Genomic DNA, 20183 nt, shown 5'->3' with positions numbered 1-20183 from the left:
CCCACAATCACGCCTACATATGAAAATGCTAGTGTGTTTAAAACAGTATTAAAGTACAACATAAGTGATCATGTTTGTTTGTAAATTATTTATTTTTATTTACAGCAGAGTTTTAGTATTTTACCATAAAATAAAGTGATTTAGTTCATACACAACATTTACATGTGGAAAATACATTGGAAAAAAAAAAAAGACTTTGAGCTATTATGAAACTGAGCTCTCTGAATCAGTGTCGTTTAGGCTAAAACAATAAAAATAACTTATGATTCATGAAGAGACAAAAAAACGGTGAATCTATTCTTCAGGGCCTCCAGTTGGTTGGCTGAAAAGAAACAAATAAAAGAACAAATTTATAAACATTTCAGGCAACTCAAATGGATTGTGCATATAGAATCAAGCAGAGGAACTTATTTATGGAGGAAACTAAACGGTTCCTCAAATAGTAAAAAAAGAGAAGAAAGCAGAGGAAAGGAAGGTTCTTCCCTTTAGTCTGCAATAAATCATGAACTCATTCGTGTTTTTTTAATGTAAATCCCATGGAATAAATGGTCTAATACTCACACAACGTAAGTTTCTCTCCATTGGCCCAAAACCGCCTGTCTGTCTGAATTTGTTTCACAATCTCAGTCAGCGTTGATGAGGTTTTGGACAGTTGGAGCAGTGCTTCTAATTCCTATATGACAAAAACATTGAAATGTCACCTTTTTATTTTTTTTTATTAAAAACATAATTCCACTCTGTGAATCTTCCTCTAGCTGTATTTATACTAAATGTTTAATACAGCTTAATTCAGAACTCTCATATAGAGCAGTACCATGTTGCAGTGGTGCAGGAGTTGATGTACAGACTGAAAGACACATGTGTTTGGATTAAGGACAGGAGGTGCTCTTTGGCAGTAGCCCCTGAAGTCTGTGTTGTAGACCTGACTGAAAGCAGTCATAAGTTGTGCCATGTCTGATATAGCAACTTTCAAAGCGCAGGGTGACAATGAAGCTGCAGAGCCAGACTGTTCCGACTGCAGGAACTCACACTAAGGAGAAATGGCAATAATAAGCAAAACAATTTGATTACTAATAATTATCATCACAAAGCAATCATAAAACACGTCTAGCTGACGACTCACCTCTTTATGTAGCTCTTCCAATGTACACCGAGTGGACTGGAGCAAAGCAGTAGCTTCAGCTATGTTGTCATTATTAAGTTTACCACATCCTGAATCATGATGATGACTCCTTCAACAGGAAAAGAGAAAAATCAGGATGCATCATCCAGTACACATGCATGTAGAGAAAAGTGTAAAACTGAGGCTGATAAATGAGACTCAAATAAAAAAAACTTACTGATAATTACAAAGAAAAGTCAAACTCCACCCTATGGATGTTTTTGCCACATGGTCCAGAGTTTTTTTTTAGTCTCTGGAAATGGCTGAGAACTAGTGTTAATTTCGTCACCTATTTTTAATTTAGTCTTAGTCTTGTGTCTAACGTCCTTGTTAGTTTTAGTCATATTTAGTCATTCACATATCTTTTTTTGTTAGTCAAGTTTTAGTCGACTAAAAGTCTTTTAATTTTAGTCTAGTTTTAGTCAAAAACTTGTAGTCTTTTTTAAAATAACATATTACTGAGATTATTACTGATAAACATTTCAGAAAAAAAAAGTGTTTCACATATCTCAAACATTGGTTAAATGTCATAATTACCTGACAAAATACACTTGTTGAATGATTTTTGTTGAATGCAAATGTTAAACGTGTCTGGTTTTCAATTTCTGATTTAGGAGACACATTCACAAATGATTAACCTGTTCTGAAAAGTATTTTATTTTAACCAACACAATTCAAAAGCTGGGGCCCAACAGACTCCGACTGACAACTTAAGTTACAAAGGTTTTTAAAACTGTTTTGGTTGCCTTGTGTCTCATGTTTCTGTTCAAATCACTCTCTCACTCATTCATTTTCTACCACTTATCCGAACTACCTCGGGTCACGGGGAGACTGTGCCTATCTCAGGTGTCACTGGGAGAACATGCAAACTCCTTTGAACATGCGAACCCCCAACCCTGGAGGTGTGAGGCGAACATGCTAACCTCTAAGCCACCGTGCCCCCCTGTTCAAATCAGAAATAAAATAAATATACTCAGAAAAACTGAAAAGAATAGGCCTACTTTACTGTGGGCCTAAAATACAACCTATTTACAGTCCGGGAATCACAAAAGTATCATTGAGAAGTTGAGAACACTCGTTTAAACAGTGCATACACTCGAACTTGACTGCACATCACATTTTTTACTTTATTGATACTGCTTTTAATCATAATGCAAAGACGTTATAATGCGTAATGCGTTCATCAGGACATAAGCTGTCATGTACAATAAAAGAGCCTGCGCAGCGACAGGAAATATAATTTAACACAAAAAGCCTGACTAGACCCAGGGTTAACTTGCGCTCAGGAGTTTTTTTTGAGCGGCGTGTGGACGAATTGTTTCTACGCACACACTAAACAGAGCGAAGCTGCGAACTCGTAAATATTTTAAAGGCGTAACAGCTGATGAAAAAGCAGAAACAATTGTAGACGAAAATGAAGAGAGATTTAATCTTAGTTTTTATTTTATACAAAACATTTGTGTCTCGTCTTTTTCGTCAACAATAATGCATGTTAATTTAGTCTTAGTCAGCGTTTTTGGACAGTGGTTCAGTCTTGTCATCGTCTCGTCTTAGTCATGAAAAAAAAGGTTGTTGAACATATTTCGTCTCGTCTGACACTACTGAGAACCAACAACATCCAACTAATAATAACATGATTCAATTGACCTGTAAATAAGGTCACATTTTCAATTCAATGCAACCCACAACCATTCAGAAAATCTAATACTAGTTATTTTATTTTATTTCAAAATCCAGGAATTTTTCAAATGAATGCAAACTGCAAATAATGCATTAATGCTTTCCTTTCTTTGTTCCTCGTTGGAGGTTGGCAATTACGAGTGGTAACCTTGACTGAAATGCTGCAATAGTGTAAAGAACATTTAACAGTTTTTCCAATGGTGGCTGTTAGCCAAGGACTAAATGTTGTTATTAGTTTATTACAATGCTTTCACTCCTGATTAGGTTTGAAAGTTACATATGACACATTTATCTAAAAATCCTATTTTCTACTAAAATCCTGCAGAACATTTTACTGCAGTGATGCGTTACTTGATGTGATAGGATCAAATTGTATGCTTGCAAAACCCTAATGTTATCAGAGAGAAAAATTTGGATATTGCTTTTTCCAAATGATTGTACTCAAACACCCAAAAATAATCAAAATTTCAGACAATTCCCTTAGTCTATAATTGATCTAAAGTCAGAATTATTTTATTTAATTTCTTTAAGGGTCTTTTAATAATAATTGTAATAACTGTTGAATCCAATCAGGGTGGATGTAAACATACTCATCGGCTTTACTGCTGTTTGCCTTAGCCCGAGTTGCTTGTGTGGCTCTGAGGTATTCCTGGATGTGGGCAGACCAGGGATTGCACACAGGATTCATCAGCTGGATCAGATCAGTTAGGTGGTCAGGTGACATCAGCTCTTTCAACAGATTCTCATCTGTTATGCTGCCACCTCCAGAGGGTTCATTGTGCATGTCTCTAAAAAACAGACATTAAGTAGTAATTAAAGCACAGTCAACAAAACAATCAATTGTATATTCATTCATGTTTATTCATTTTTATTTTAATTTAAACTCAATCTAACAGCATCTTATTCCACACCTCTTCCCCTGCAACACAAGAGAGAGTTGGCTATAAGTAGCTAAACATTCCTGTAGGTCTTATTGCTAGGAAAGTATTCAAAAGATTTTATTTAACATTGCAACATCATTTTAAAATGACCGAATATGAACACTGGGTTGGTGCCTAAAGAAAAGTCACAGAAATGGACAGCTAATTGATTATTCCAGATGCATATTATCTGACAGCAGTGCAAACGATTCCACTGAAAAAATGCACTTACTCAGATGGTGTGTTCTGCTGTCCTGCGATCATTAAAAGCTGTTCCAAAAACAAAAGCTGTCGTAATGGTGAGGCAAAGCCCTGTGTCCAAGAGAAAAATCAAACAGAACAATCAAATAGGGAACTAAACTAACAGGTGTAAAAATCTTCACCAACCAAGTAATCAGAAACACTTGGGAATAATTACTGGTTTTAAGCTACCAACACTTCACATATATTTACACTGTTTTTCATTACCAATATAAAACTCTTTTCAAATAGCTTAATTTTTATTTGGAAAATTGATTAAACATGTAAAGTTACATACCTTGATTAACTCCTGATCATCAGCTTTACACAACAGCATTTCATGGCCAAAACGTGTGATTTCTACGTTTGGTTTGGAAAAAAATATATATTTATTATTTCATTTAACTGAAATAACCACTTATTTGACATTTTTCATAGGTGTAAACAGAGCATCTTTACCATTTGCCACTTCTTCTGTCTCTGAAGACTTGATTGTTGAGAATTTGTCTCTCAGGGCTGGGCAGATTCTTTTCAACAGACAATTTTACTTCAGATTCAAATGTGTATGTTATTGTCTGAATACACTGAAAACTTGTAAGCATGTTCACAATGATAATTTGTGTTAACATACCTGGCACAAATCCATTTCAGTATGTCCATGCGGTGTAATGAAGGCGTGCAGAGAAGCTCCTGCATGCTGCTTGCTTCTCTCAGGTAAAGACCGTCCACTGAGGGACAGGCGAGTCTCTGAACACAACATAAACAACGCATTCAGGCTGCTCCTGAGGGGAGCTAGCTAACTAGCATCACTCGGCTACATAGTAAACAGCTTCTTAAACCTACTGTAAAACCACCTGTAGCAAGTAAACCCGAAATAAATGTAAACTAAGTCACTGAAATGTCAACTAAATCACAGGTGGCCACAAAACAACAGGGGTTATATTTGGTTTTTAGAGCCCTTGTTAACTACTCACCAAGCTAGCTAACTCCTCTATACGTATCATTAAGGCTACAGTAATCACTATTGCTGAAGTTAAAACATGCATCATTTAGCAGCAAGTTAAATGCAGTTTTAAAACATTACCCGAAGACTGTCATAAACACACAGAGAGAGCCGTTGTTCTTTTGATTTGCCCGCCATGATTGCCGCCATGATGCCCGCCTCAGTATCACTGCTCTGTATCCTCACTTCCTCCCTTCTAGCTCCTCCCTGTAAGAGGGAAAGAAAACTAGGACTGGACGGTCTAATATGGAGAGGAGGATATATTCATTCATTCATTCATTCATTCATTCATTCATTCATTCATTCATTTTCTACCGCTTATCCGACTTCTCGGGTCACGGGGAGCCTGTGCCTATCTCAGGCGTCATCGGGCATCAAGGCAGGATACACCCTGGACGGAGTGCCAACCCATCGCAGGGCACACACACACTCTCATTCACTCACGCACTCACACACTACCGACAATTTTTCCAGAGATGCCAATCAATTATAATAATAAATAAATATATATTATATTATATTATATTATATTATATTATATTATATTATATTATACTGGAGATATATTTATTATACTGGAGTTTCTTTATTGTCATTTTGCAATAGACATTAAACATTAATGACATTAAATAGACATTAAACAACAACGAAGCAGGGGGCAGGTACGGACTATGCCATCAGTACAAAAAATACATTCAAGAAATAAATATAAATATAAGTATGTAGACTATACAATGCTTCCCTTGATATTGTACACGTGCAACAGGAGGCATTCAAAGTCAAGCAGCTGGTAGCGGACTAGTGCAAGAGGCAGTGTTCAACACGAGCATGTAAACATGTGTATTGTCTGTGGGTTTAGTACACCGTTTTAGTTTTGATGTGCCAGTGTGCTAATGCTGTGGTGAGTGCGGCTGGTGGCGGTCAGGTAGGTCACGTCACAGGAGGCCTGTATATTTTCAGGGGTGGCAGTGGAAGTTTGAGTTCAGGGCTCTCATAGCTTGGGAGAAGAAACTGTTCCGCAGTCTAGCAGAGCGGGCTCTGATGCTCCTGTACCTTCTTCCTGATGGTTAGGAGCTGAAAGATGTTGTTGGAGGGATGGGTGGGGTCCCCCACCATGCTGTTGGCCCTGCTGAGGCATTGCTTCATGAAGATGTCCTCGATCGAGGGGAGAGGGGCGCCGATGATCTTTGCGGCTGCATTCACTATCCTCTGAAGGGTCTTGCGTTCAGCTGCACTGCAGTTCCCGTGCCATACAGTGATGCAGTTCATCAACACGCTCTCAATGGTTCCTCTGTAGAAGGTGGGGAGAATGGGTGGAGGGAGACATGCTCTCTTCAGGTGGCGGTGAAAGTGCAGCCGCTGATGTGCCTTCTTGTAGAATGACCGTGAGTTGGTGGACCAGGTGAGATTCTCCGTGATGTGCACCCCCAGGAATTTTGTGCTGCCAACCCTCTCAACTGTTGTGTTGTTGATGGTCAGTGGTTGGTGCTCAATGGAGTTTATTCTGAAGTCCATCACAACCTCCTTTGTCTTCTCTACATTAAGGTACAGGTTATTTGTTTCACACCATTTAGCCAGCTGAGCCACTTCCTCTCTGTAGTGCGTAGTGTAGTGCATTGTTGTTGCTGATGAGACCGATCACAGTTGTGCAATCAGCAAACTTGATGTGGTTGGAGCTGAACTATGCAGTGCAGTCGTGTGTCAGCAGCGTGAAGAGCAGTGGGCTGAGCACACAGCCTTGTGGTGCGCCTGTGCTCAGTGTTTTAGTGCTCGATGTTTTTGGCCGATACGCACTGACTGTTGTCTTCCAGTTAGAAAGTCCAAGATCCAATTACAGAGGTAGTTGCTAAGGCACAGCAGTTTTTGAATGAGATGTCGTGGGATGATTGTGTTGAACGCTGAGCTGAAATCTATGAACAGCATTCTGATGTGGGAATTTTTGTTTTCAAGGTGTGTGAGGGCTAGGTGGAGGCTAAGGGCAATTGCATCGTCTGTGGATCGGTTCTGAAAATATGCAAACTGGAGCTGATCAAGGGTGTTGGGGAGACTGGTTGTTATATTTTTCATGACTAGCCTCTCAAAGCACTTCATCACGATTGGAGTCAGTGCTATGGGACGGTAGTCATTCAAACAGGACACAGGTGCTTTCTTTGGTGCCGGTATGATGGTCGTGGACTTGAGACATGTGGGGACGACTGCCTGGTTCAGTGAGGTGTTAAAGATATGCGTAAGGACATCAGTCAACTGTGCCGCACAGTCTCTCAGTACCCGGCCTGGTATACCGTCGGGACCCGCAGCCTTGCGTCGGTTAATCCTGGAGAGGGTCTTCCTTACATCAGCTGGAGAGAGACAGAGCACCTGGTCGTTGGGCAGTTTTTGTGCAGGAGTAGAATAGGCTTTACACTTTAATTTTTACAGTTTAACTATCTGTATCTAACAAAGGGTTTTTTTTGTTATGTGTTATACAGCATTAGAACGTTTTGATTGATTTCTTATATCAGCTGCCTTGACAATATTGTAGTTTCTAGCTAAATCAGAGTTTTATCTTAACGTACTCGTTTTAATAAATTTTCGTTTCTAGGGCAAATGAAGGAACGCCCGATTCAAGTGGTGCGAATCAGATTACTATTAATTATACATATTAATGCAATTACACGGATTGAACACCAGAGGTCTCAATCTGAGTCCCTTTAATCTGAAGAGCCTCAGTCGCGTTATAACAGTCTATAGCAAGATATATATAATATATAACGCGCTATAACAAGATATATATAATTATCTTGGTTATTAACTTATTTCTATATTATTATATAAATATTATTATTATAATATTTAATATATAATAATATATGTTTTATAAAGACTGTAGTCTGTCATAGTTTCGAACATTAATCTACTACAATTTTAAAAATATATATAATAAATAATCTACAAATACAAAATCGTCTCTGCCTGATATCCTGGACTGGAATTTTTACTGCGCATGCGTGATAGAAATAAATCACTTCCATCAAACATCTTTACAGCACAACTAGGTACTAGGTGGCGATCACAGATATATACACTAGATGTCGCCTTGTATAGGGCAGTACATTGGCGCGAATGCGTCAAATTGAGCCGCCATCTTGGTACAGTGGACCCCCTCCTCTTAATGCATTAGCGTCAATGTAGGCAAAGAAATAAAATCACCATAAATCGTCATGAATGCGATTTCTAGTTTTTTTTTGGTTCGTTCCAAAGGTCAGACATGTATTTATCATTAAGTCCAGAGAAAATTAAGGTTTTGATATTAAGATAATTTACTTTTTCACAATATAATACATAGTGCTAGTAGGTGTAAGTTTATTACTTACATTCTTCCACTTGAGTAAACTTCAAATGAACAATCACTACTTACCTTATAGCCTACTGCATGCAACACTGCTACTATGGTGTGTCTATACATGTTCATTTAAACATTTAAATTGTATTGGTTTATTAAATATGATACACAAAGCAATTTGCAGGTGGAAGCAAATCCCAAATTTGAGAAGAACATAATGTGAAAGTTAGATAGTTGAGGTGCCAAAGACTGTTGAATCTTGTATTTATTATTTTCCCACAATACTTTTGCCACATTAAATAAGTATGTACTAAAATCACATAAACCAAAAAAAACCCCCCACAAAGTTTGACTTTGAGGCTGAACTGCCAACCTAACTGGTGACATCCTTCCAGGACTGTCAGCTGAATTAACCATTAAAAAAAGTGTTTAGTGTCCCTGCAACTTGTCCATGACTGATGTCTCTGTTTATCACTTGGGAATCTACAAACAGATTCAGATTCCGATTATTTTATTTAATGCCATGTCAGCAATCAAAAGTTTTTTCATGGCAAAAATTCAATTACAAAAACACAAATATCATATCAATACAATAAAAACAAAACAAATATAAACAGCAAGTCATATTATACATTTTTTAAATTAATATAAGATAAAAAAAATCCAAACCCTTTACAGGCATAATGTCATTAAATATGTCTTTAAGTGAAGTAACTTGATAAAAGAGCATTCTGCTTGTGTTAAGTCCAGGACAATCTAATAAAATATGTTTGACAGATAAGGGAATCTTACAGAACACACATAAAGTTGGGTCTTCACCTTTAAGCAAAAAAGCATGGGTCAATTTTAACGTCCTTATTAAGAGCTTCGGAATCTACAAACATTGTCTGTTTTCCTAACTGTCAAAAACTAATGAGTAACTAGCATAGATTAGCTGTGTTCGTTAACCAAGGACTAAAACAAACCAACGGAACAAGAAATATAATTTTCTAACATTCAATATCATAAAACACATTCTCACTTGTGAAATGTAATCCCTTGCTGTCTGGTTTTTAGGTTTCTTTCGTTTGAACAACCATAGGCAGCACAGAAGTCCGGCATCGTCCATGCATTTGAGGTAAAGGAGCACCGTACAAAGATGGCGACGGTTTTGACGCCTTTTTAGGACCCCAATGCGACATCTAGTGTATAGATATCTATGGGTGGCGATAATGTACAGTTCAGCACTGAAGGAGGAGGAGGAGGAGGAGGAGGAGAAGAAGACGCACTTACCAAAATCTGTATTTTTTTAACCTAAGCTTGTACAATTGGATGCCCTTTTAGTTGTTTTTATTAAAAAAATAGTAATTCCATATTTTAATGTAGAAGTTTCACATGCAAATTTTAGATAAATATTTACATTTAGATATATTTAGAATTTATGTTAGATACATTTAAAATAATTTTTAAGTAGCATAATTGATTTTAACTGTTTAAGTTCCTGTAATGCCTTATGCACATGATTAAAGGTGTTTCTTTTGAACCTGAGAACAAAACAGGTGGTACAAGTTTTTTTGAACACACTTGCATACCGACACTAATAGAGCTTTGAAAATGCCTGATAACACACACTTGCACACACACACACACACACACACACACACACACACACACACACACACACACACACAGGTACAGGTGAGCTTTCCAACTAGAAGGATAGATCAGGCAGGTCTGGAAAGAATAAGCAGTCACACAGGAACTCAAAGCAGTGGGAGCTCAGGAGTGGCATGTGTAGCTCGACAGAGAGAGAGAAATAAAGATATGAGGTATGCTTGCAATCTTGAAATGGTTAAGGACAACATACATTATGTGCAAAGTTCAGGCAGGGACTCTGGCAAGACTAGATGACCGCATAACTAAAAGGGAGAGCCAGAAGGTAATACAGACATGAGGGCTTCATACACATAAAGTGTCCATCCACTCCACGATCAGAAAAACCGATTTACAAGGTGACAGCATCTGAAAATCCCAGTTCACCAAACATTCTGTGCAAGAACCCCCAAAATCTGCTCCTTTACCTAAGAAAAAATATTTATAAAAAAGTACTAAACAAATTTGTCTGAGTCTTGAACACTAATTGGAAGACTTACAGGTGTTAATGAGTAGTATTAAAATGTGTGTTTACTTAAATGAGAACATCATGTTTTCCACATCAAAAGTAATTGGCACAAATTTGATAGATAATGTTAATTTATAAGAAAGTTCTTAACTGGTAAAAAAAAAAGATACTTTTGTGCTCACTCAGTTTTGTGCCTTGTTTGCTTTTTTGTGAATCCAGCAGTTTTACGGAATACTCAGATAACTCAACTAGTACCAACAACCATTCCACCATCAAAGTTACATCGTTCACACTATTTCTTCATTCTGATGTTTAATAGGAACTACAGTATAGCAAAAGCTTTTGGCCAATACCTGAATACTTTTTGCACTGTGCTGCTGACATAAGGTTGATTATATAATGGCATAAATGTTCCTAATACAGTGAACAGTGAGTGTTTATCCTGCAATTGCATTTTAATAAACAATATATTTTTTAACTAATAAATATTATTTGCTGATCAAAGGTATATGAAAGGCCTTTACATACAAACCATATATTTATACATGGAAGAAACAGCAAAAAATTTTTGGTTTTTATAAATGAAGGGTCAGTGTTAGGACAAGTGTTAATGCTCAGGGTTGTAGGCCCTTAACACTCTGGTCTGATCCCAACCTCCAAACCTGAGATATGCAAAGAAAGAATTTGACTGTTCTGTAACATGTATTTGACAAAAATAAAGACCTGTTGTATAGTTTCTCATAGGTTCCTTCAAGAAGGGTTTGTTTTTGATTATAAAAAAAGAACCTACAGACAACATTCCTAGAATTTTTTTGGTACCCAAAAATAACTGAACAATTTTTTTGTGTTTGCTGAGATATTTCTGAATTTCTGAACACAAGAATGTTTTTTGATAGGTAAAATAAGGTTAGTAAAGTCACTTTTTATAACAAGGTTGGCGAAATGTTGTAAATGTACTTCATTTGCATCACAATTATAATGCACTTCATTCATTCATGCTTTATCCTGTTCAAGGGTGCAGTGGCTCTGGAACCTTTCTCAGAAACTCTGGGCACAAGACAGATATTTTCTCTGGATCAAAAGTCAGTCTATCACAGGGACCCATGCAGATATTTTCACAGCAAATCACTTATATGAATGTTGTTTTTTTGAAACTGGAGAACCTACATAAGAGGAAACCTACATGAACACAGGAAGAACACAGGGGAAAAGTCACCAATACAGTTCTCTACACTTTGTCATACTAATGAAAGGCCAGTTATCAGTACATTCACTGAAAACTATGGTTTCACAACTATACTAAAATAATCACCCACTCTGGCTTTAGGATTTATTTTCCAACAATGTTATTGCTTCTGTGCTTGGAACAAATGTGTGATCATTATTATTTTCATGGATGTTTGTTCTCTTAAAGAAATGATATTAAAGAAGTAAGCACAGCCACACAATGAAACACAGCCACAGACACTGGTCAAAGTTATTATTGTACAATACTTTTTTTTTTTTATACAGACAAAAAGTGTTGACTTATTTTCCCAGTAAATTCTTAGATTTCCATACAGTTTAGTCTACAGTATACAGGTGTGTTCTTTCATCATATATAGATACTTTATCTCTTAAGTAACAGGCAGGTAATTATTAATATATTTAATAGTCTGGATTTTTTTACTCTTCTTTTTTTTGTCTTTTTATGTTCATTGTAGCGCAGTAATTGTATGCTCAGGAGAATGTGCAACTGTCTGTTTTTTTCCATCAGTTAAAAGAGCACTGCTGGAAAACAATAATAGTTATATAATCATAATAATAATCATAATAATGTACAAGATGTTTAATTTCAATATTTTACAAAAAAGCAAAAAAAGCAAAAAAAAGAAAATAAACAGGGGAAGAGACAAATAATATAAGGAAAAAATGTGCTTAAGTTGTAAACAAAAGATGCACGTGCACTTTTTGGCAAAAAATGTACAGCATTGGTGTAGTTGTACAATATTTTATACTTTTTATAATTAATATATATGCTTTTCACATTTTTTCACCTTACCTTTAGTGAACTTCCTACAACAAAATGGAAAAAGGCAGACAATGGAGTTTTAGATTTCCTTTAAATATTCCTTCAACACTTTTTGAATTTTCATCTGCAGATAACTGACTTGGAGAGGAGGGAAATTTTAATTCTGATCTAATATAAATCACCCTTCAGTGGAATGAAATTGGGGCTACAATTTAAGATATTTAGAAGTGACACCCTTCAAAGACAATTATAGCTTTTAAGAATATTTTGATGCAGTTAAGCTCTGTTTATGATTATATAAGATTAGGCAAAGAATACATCATAATCATGAGTTAAGCAAGTTTAGTGATCATTTCTGCCTTCAATGGCCATCGATTTAGTGAGCTGACTGTCAGTGCATTGAAATGGGTCCATGCTTCCTTAAAACCTACCAGCGCTCTCAATTCATGAGACTCCACTGGGACTGTTTGTAACACGGACCCTTCCAATGGTTTGAACACCTATGGAAAGGGATAAAATATTTACCTCTGAAGTAATTAAAATGGGTGGAGAATTCAAACTTTGCCATGTTCTAATAGTCCTCCTGACTATGCTGACATATCTGAAAGCCAATCAGCTCCAGAATCTGGATCACAAGTGGCTAGGCTACACATTTTATTCAGTGTATTCAATGACATGTAATTTGTAGTAAGTTCCATCATTCCAGTCCAAGGCTCTGTTCTGTAGATATAGAAGAAAAAGGGCAGAGGAACTGGAGAAAAACATTTGCAGTCAACATCACATCAATGACCATTAGGAGAAATGGATGTCCACCTAGCGCTAAAGAGACAGTGTAAAATTGACTATTGAAAATGGATCATCAACAGACAAATGTGAAGTTATAACAATAATGGCAAGGTGTGCTATGATAAACACATGCTCTGCACAGACACCACTGAACAATGCAACAACATGATCCATCAACGTTCATGCTTGCATTGTACACTTTCATTTTGCCAGTTGCTGACAACTGAGCACTCTAGAAAAGTATTCTATACAGATAAAGGATTTCTGAGAGCCCTATGTACATGTTATCAAGCTTATTTCACAGAGCTGTGGACAGGGCAGTCTGTTGCATAAGTGCCAGTCCTATTTCCCAGATGATTGTATTGCATTGCAATGCATTGACTAGGAGCAACATGATCTTGGTAGTGCCAACCCGGAATTTTACAGGGTACAAAAGGATTTTGTACCCTGTGGCACTCAGATCAATGGAACATTAATGGAATGTACTCAAATCTAGTGTTGTATGTATCATAGTAACATGCTTGTTGTGGTATGTTATGGCATTTGAATTTTTTGGTATACCATTTCTGCCTGATACCAAAAAATCTATAGCAAAGAAAAGTGCGTTTGCATTTTGTCAGAGTCCACTGGTGAGCACAGGGATTTTTAACCATTAAAACAAACCAGTGAGCTCTGATCATGTGCAAAAAGTGATGTCAGTCTCACAGATTGTCCATCATTCATTTCTATGACATTACGCACATGATGAAAATTGTGGCAGTATAAGATGAGCATTTCTTTTTCTGGTTCAGACCCTGAAACCACAGTCTGCAGTCAGATGTTTGACTTGATCACAGACATTTAGCAATACTGGACAATGTTAAATAAAGCAAAACATGAACCAAAAAGCAAAATTGACTATGAATGAATTTAAAGGGCCAGAAAGCATTGGTTATGAGTGAATCATAGTACTTTACAATGCTTTAAAGGGTAAATGCATTTGTTGGTGAAGTTTGCACAATGATTAAAAGGAAACAAAATTAACAGTCCTAAAATGCAATGGAATGCTGATACTGGGCAAGTCCACATCCAGAGTAAGCTGTATAATGGCCAGTGTGATCGTAGAGGTGATCCTCAGGCCTGTACTGATATGATTAAAAATTGACAAAGCCTGCTATCAGTGGATATTCTGTGGGTATTTGCCCAAATCTTCTACCCTGTAGCAAATTTCAAGCAATGCGTGTAAATGTTTTTTAATGCCAAAAATATGGCTTTGCATTTAAACAAGTCTTACCTCCAATGAAAATTTATTAGTTGAACTTAGCAATAGGCAGCCAGTAAAATTTGCTTACATTTTCCACGAATATAATTTCATTAATGGAAAAACGAATGGCAGTAATGTTTAATTTTGTTTTGCTATTTGTAGACGCATTAAAATGTAATTATACATAACTTTAAATTTATTGTATCTTTGTTTTGTTAGTACTTATTTTTTTAGTTTTATTTTTATAGTTTTTTTTTTAGGACAGACACAACACATATACACACACACAGAAATAGACAAAGCGAGACTTAAAAAAAATTAGAGCAGACAATAAATAAATAAATAAATAAATAAATAGATAAATAAATAAATAAATAAATGTGTTAAAGCTACTCCGTAAAGCATTAGTTATATTGTAATAAAAGTTGTATTTTCAAATATAGTGATGACAATCTGAACACTAATGGTGGTAATAGACTTTAGAACTAGTTATGATGATGGTAATAATAATAATAATAATAATAATAATAATAATAATAATAATAAAAAGTGGTGTGATTTGACCTCATACTCTGCCTTCATGTAATGCCTTTGTACTCTGGAAAGCCAAGTCACAGATATGATTTTACCTTTAAACATCCTATCTGGCATGACATCCTACTCCCCTCAGAATCATATCTATCCTTACATTTTAAGATATCAGCAGTTTTTTTTTACTTGAAAATAAACCATTTCAGTGTTGCTCACCTTCCTACCCTTGTGTCAGTTACCACAGATGCACAATACACCGAACCCCTCTCAGTACAGTGAGAGGAGGCAGTGCATGTGTGAAGCTGTAAAACCAGGCAGACTTATGAGACTTTTTCAGGGACAGCAATTAGTGGTGGTCAGAGAAAATGGGTAGCTTTTGTGAGTTGTTTAAGGGTTGAGCAGATCAATACAGTGTCCCCAGGAGTTCCCCATCATATCACGGATATGCAAATGAAGCAATGGTTGTCTTGTCTCTGCTCTGTATCCAAAGTCCATCAAGTGCCCTTACTCTGGAGTGCAGGCAGTCATAGTGAAGTCTCCAGGCTGAGAAGGGGGCACATCTGTCGGGAATGGGTGGTCCAGTGTGCGATATGTTCTGTGGGTTGGGTTAGGTGGTACACGCTGCTCTGATTAGCATTGTTGTTGCGGTTAGGGGTGGCTGGGAGGCTGTACTGGCGATAAGGACGTGGTGGGGGACGGGATCGTTGGACTGGGGGAGGAGGTGGCTTGCGGAAGGCCGGGTGCAGATGGTGATGATTGTGCTTGGACAGCTCCGACTCATCGTCAATATCTGTGTCGTCGATCAGCGGGATGTTGTGCATGAAGTCATTGATGAGAAACTCGGGATGTGCCATGAAGTTGTGGATGGAGTTCCTGGACTCAGGCTTCTCAATGCCGTCATAGAGGGAGCTACGGAACGCTTTCACCACCCGCATCTGAGTGACAGGATGGGATGTGGAGAAGGAACAAGAGAGGGACAAAAAGAAAAAAGAAGAGTATAATATGTAGGGATTAAGAAGGGAAAGGACAAGAAGGAGAAGAGGAAGAGACAGGAAAAAGGTGGAGTGGGAAAAGTAAAAAATAAGGACAAAAGGGTGCGTTTGGACAGAGGGGTAGAAGCAAAGATATCTCTCAGTTTGTATCTGGTAGTCAGAGCCTTTTCTGGACATGCCTTATAATGCACAGACAGCTCAAGATCAAGTTGCTGCAATATTAATTCAATTTTAATCTTTAGGAAATATTTTAACATTTTAATGATTTTAATGTTAAAATGTACAATTCTTTACAATTAATTTTATTAATTTCTTATTCAAAATACTTTAAGCAAGTTTATTCCTCAGGTCTGTATTTTTTCATTGTTTACATTTGAAGTGAGGCAGTTATGGTTCATCTTTTGTCATCTTTGACATATATTGCGCAACCAGATCTTAAGAGTTTCTCAAAGAAAGAGAAATGCAAAACAAAACAAAACTATAAGCGAGGTAGCAGGACATGGACTTATCCAGTTGGTTTACCACTGTTATTCAGTCAAGACGATGGATGTTCATTCTCATGAACTCAAAATGAACACACCAGGCTTTGCACAGACAAAGACAAATGGAAGCACACAGGTACAAATACAGCCAACACAAAATGAATGCTTGCTATGTGTGTATACCAACCAATTAGAAAGAAAAGAAAAGAGTGACAGACACGAGCAGATCCTGAGAAACACAGTGTGATGAAATGACAAAGGATGCCTTAATACACACACAGACACACAGCCTTAGAGTTAAGAAGGTACGCAGATGAGTGACTGGGGTCCCAGTTGGTGGGATGGAGGGATGATGCGCCCGCGATGCACCAACAGTCTAAAGGCAGTATGACTGATGACTCATTTGGTCTCATAATAATCAGGGGTGTGGTTACATCACACATATGCAAATAAAGTGACAGCATTTTAGTCAGTGGGGCATCATGTTGTAGCATGCATAGCCTAATGAAGCCATCAACCAATGAGTGTTAATGTGAAGTGTTATGAAAGAGAGGAGTTATACAGCTGTCTGAACTTAATATTATTAAAATTTTGTTATTGGTAAATGCTATGAAAATACTTTTTTGGCATTTAATGCTAATGAAATGTGATGGGCTTTGTGAATTGTAGAATTAATATGGCGTCTTACAGGCTGATTAGTAGACGGCAGTATGCAATAGGCTACACTGTGAGCTCATTAATTTTTTTATTCTAAAAATTTTTCACCGTGTTAGACGTTTCTTGCCAATCCATCTGCATGAAACCAAGTGCTGTGACAGCAGCACTGTCATGCTGACAAGATCAGGACAGGCCCAGTAAGCATTAGCTTAGCGGCTAAGCCTCTGAATCCTTAATTAGAGGCTAAGACTCTGAATCAGCACCCACAGATCGCTGACTTGGTACAGTATAATATGGTTGTCCCTGTAAGCAACATAATTTATATGGATTAGGATTTGGAGCCATTCTGAAGCATGCTAAGTAGTAGTGGATCATTCTGCATGGCGGTGTGGAGCGGTTCATTCAGGGAGAGAGACTGCGAGAGAGAAAGAAAGAGAGAGAGAGCAGAGCATATTTTTTTGACATGCAGCAGTGCAGACAAGTGCAGAAGGGTGAAAAGAAGAGCTGATATATTTCACTGCAAGCTGAATAATCAGGAGAAGAGTGGAGCTACAGGAGCCAATATGAAACCAACACACACAGTGACGTGCTTTGTCCAGTGCAGCTGTCTCATTCTGTTACAGAAGCAAAAGAAAAGTGCATAAAGAAAAGAAAAGGAAAGAGAGTGCATGATGATATGCAGCCAGTCTCATGCTGTAAGGACAAATAAAACAAAGCAGTAGGGCATATACACACGCATTGCTGATGTATATAACGTTTAAAGATGAGAAGATTTAAGTGCACATTCCTTTGCTGTGGCCAGCGGCTGGTGCAGCCCACCTCTCCCACCCCTCTTCCCCAGTCAGAAACTCACCCAGCAAAGGAAAAGAGGCTAAATGAACCAGAAAGAAACAAAGATTCAAACAACAGAAAACAACAACCAAACAACCAAACAGGAAGAAAAAGTCAAGCATTTGGTTAAGTGCTTATCTGTTTTTCCAAAGAGCCTGTTTGTTAGCAAGAAACAAAACGACCTCCTGCAAATCTTGAACAATTTGGATATTGTTCTCGTTTTTGTTGTTTTCTTTTTGCTCTTTGTTTTGTGTTCTTTATTTTATTTTATTTTTTTTCATGGATACAGGTAAACGTTCGAGTATAATGCCCACAGTAGAGGAATGGAGGAAAGCAAAAAATTGGGTGTTTCAATGATATTTTGTCTTTGCTCTGGATGTTAGCATGCCAGATTAGAGTCAACTGTCTCCCCACACTGTCCTTCAAAGAAAAATGCTTGATGGAAAAACTTGACCGTTAAAAAAAAAAAAAAATCAAAATATGCTCCATTCAATAAATATTTACTTCTCCCAAAGATGTTCTGCAAATCATTTGTAGCTAAATAAGGGTCACTGAAGCAAAAACAGAGTGAGTAGAAGCAGAAGATAAGAAATGCTTTAAGAAGCTGTGATGAAAACTGAGTTGATGAGGATGACCTGTTAAATAAATGGCCTCACTTCCTGATGATCTTATAAATTCCTGTCAAGTCCAGAACTTGCATTCTGAGAGTCGAGATCATCAGCATGACTTCATGGCTTTAATGAAAGGTTAGTCAACCTTTACTTCTTCAGTAAACCAATGAAAATGAACAGATTAGTTATGGTTTCAGTGGAAATCCACATGAATGTGATCGTGAGAATGTTAATTAAAAGAAAAAAAGGGAAATTCTTAAATAATTCTCACTCTTATTAACTCATTAAGACAAAGATGAAAAGGCCAGATTTACTGCAAGTAACCAAAGCTTCAAGCAACAGGAAAAGCTTTTATAACTCATGTTTAGTTATAAAGATTTCCCAATGAAAACCCTCCTCAGCACACGCACAGTGATTGACAGAGTATATGTGCATTTGGCAGTGGACTGTTACCATACACGGTAAATGTTTATACAAATGAGAGCGCTAACAGGCAAGAGGTAAACATGAATATCCATCAGTGGCAGTGTCCTTTTTAGCCTCTGGTTCACAGTGTAAGCATGTGTTACAAAACCCCATATAAAATCAAACATGATTTAGAGAGCTGAACAATATACTCTATAAACATCTGTATAAAATAGCATAATTTTTTCATGCTTTTAACTATACATAAAGTATATATTAGCACAGAAACAATTTTCTCACATTTATAAATTACTTAATTAATGCTTAATTAACACCTATTTGAGGATGGGGCTGAAAAAAATGTGTTAGCATATAGTGACTTCTGCTTGCAAATTTTAATGTAGCCAGAAGAGAAAAAAATCAGGTGAATGACTGAGGTGACTTAAGAGCCAGGCACTTAGCAGATGAGTATGGGAGACTTACACTGAATCGTAGACATGAGAAGACACACACACACACACACAAATGTAAATCAAGATGAAATGGGATGAGACACCTACAAAGCACGAATAGATGTAGCATGTAGTCACACACAAAACAGACAGCTGTGGGGTATGGGGCGAGGAAATTTGTAACCTGCTACCGAAGTCAAGACGTGCAAACAAAGGAGAGATGAAGGGAGAAGGCTAACATAATAATGGAAAAGCTACTGTAAATTCATCTCGTTGTTTGAGAAGCTTTCCAAATTCTTTTTTTAACACTATTATATAAACTATGAAAAGAAACCTATAACAATCACTAATCAGGTGGTACAGAACTGTTTTGCTGCTGTACATGTTGTATAATTATATATATATATATATATATATATAATCGTCTTAATATTTCTGAAAGAGGACTTGAGAGCTGAACAGGTAGCCTACAGAAAAAGGTAGAAGACAGGAAAAATACCAATCATAAAAAAACAATGAACCAATGGTAGAGAGAGAGAGAGAGAGAGAGAGAGAGAGAGAGAGAGAGAGAGAGAGAGAGAGAAAGAGAGAGAGAGAGAGACAGAGAGAGAGAGAGAAAGAGAGAGAGAGAGAGAGAGAGAGAGAGACAGAGAGAGAGAGAGAGAGAGAGAGAGAGAGAGAGAGAGAGACATTCAGAGCTGACAGGTGGATCTGTGGAAGTAAGAAGTACAGAAACATTAGGAGGTGCTTTCAC

The 20183-nt window shown here is 37.2% G+C and overlaps 2 protein-coding genes across 7 annotated transcripts in view; both read right to left on the bottom strand.

Moving 5' to 3' along the window:
• Positions 1-73: 73 nt before the first annotated feature.
• Positions 74-5215, bottom strand: haus7 (HAUS augmin-like complex, subunit 7). The gene is made up of 10 exons (XM_060895153.1): positions 5087-5215; positions 4634-4749; positions 4462-4529; positions 4301-4362; positions 3995-4074; positions 3433-3630; positions 1124-1232; positions 815-1030; positions 562-673; positions 74-322 (listed from the first exon to the last, which is right to left on the bottom strand). Exons 1-10 carry the CDS (start codon positions 5153-5155, stop codon positions 261-263), a joined length of 1092 nt encoding a protein of 363 aa, XP_060751136.1. The 5' UTR covers positions 5156-5215; the 3' UTR covers positions 74-260.
• A 6658-nt stretch (positions 5216-11873) lies between these two features.
• atp2b3b (ATPase plasma membrane Ca2+ transporting 3b) overlaps positions 11874-20183 on the bottom strand; it is a 43704-nt gene continuing 35394 nt past the window's right edge. For 2 of the 6 annotated variants that reach the window (XM_060895149.1, XM_060895151.1), the window contains 2 exons: positions 17984-18001; positions 15767-15934 (listed from right to left, as the gene is read on the bottom strand). In XM_060895149.1, the coding sequence (XP_060751132.1) occupies positions 15909-15934; positions 17984-18001 (44 nt within the window). In that variant the 3' untranslated portion in view covers positions 15767-15908. Of the gene's footprint in view, positions 15935-17983; positions 18002-20183 lie in introns of all 6 variants that reach the window. The other 4 variants (XM_060895147.1, XM_060895148.1, XM_060895152.1 and 1 more) reach the window with 3 other exon arrangements.

Source organism: Tachysurus vachellii, chromosome 19 (assembly GCF_030014155.1).
Source record: "Tachysurus vachellii isolate PV-2020 chromosome 19, HZAU_Pvac_v1, whole genome shotgun sequence".
In the NCBI taxonomy this organism is placed as follows: domain Eukaryota; kingdom Metazoa; phylum Chordata; class Actinopteri; order Siluriformes; family Bagridae; genus Tachysurus; species Tachysurus vachellii.
The sequence above is the reverse complement of the archived record's forward strand: the minus strand, read 5'-3'. Positions and strand labels throughout refer to the sequence as shown.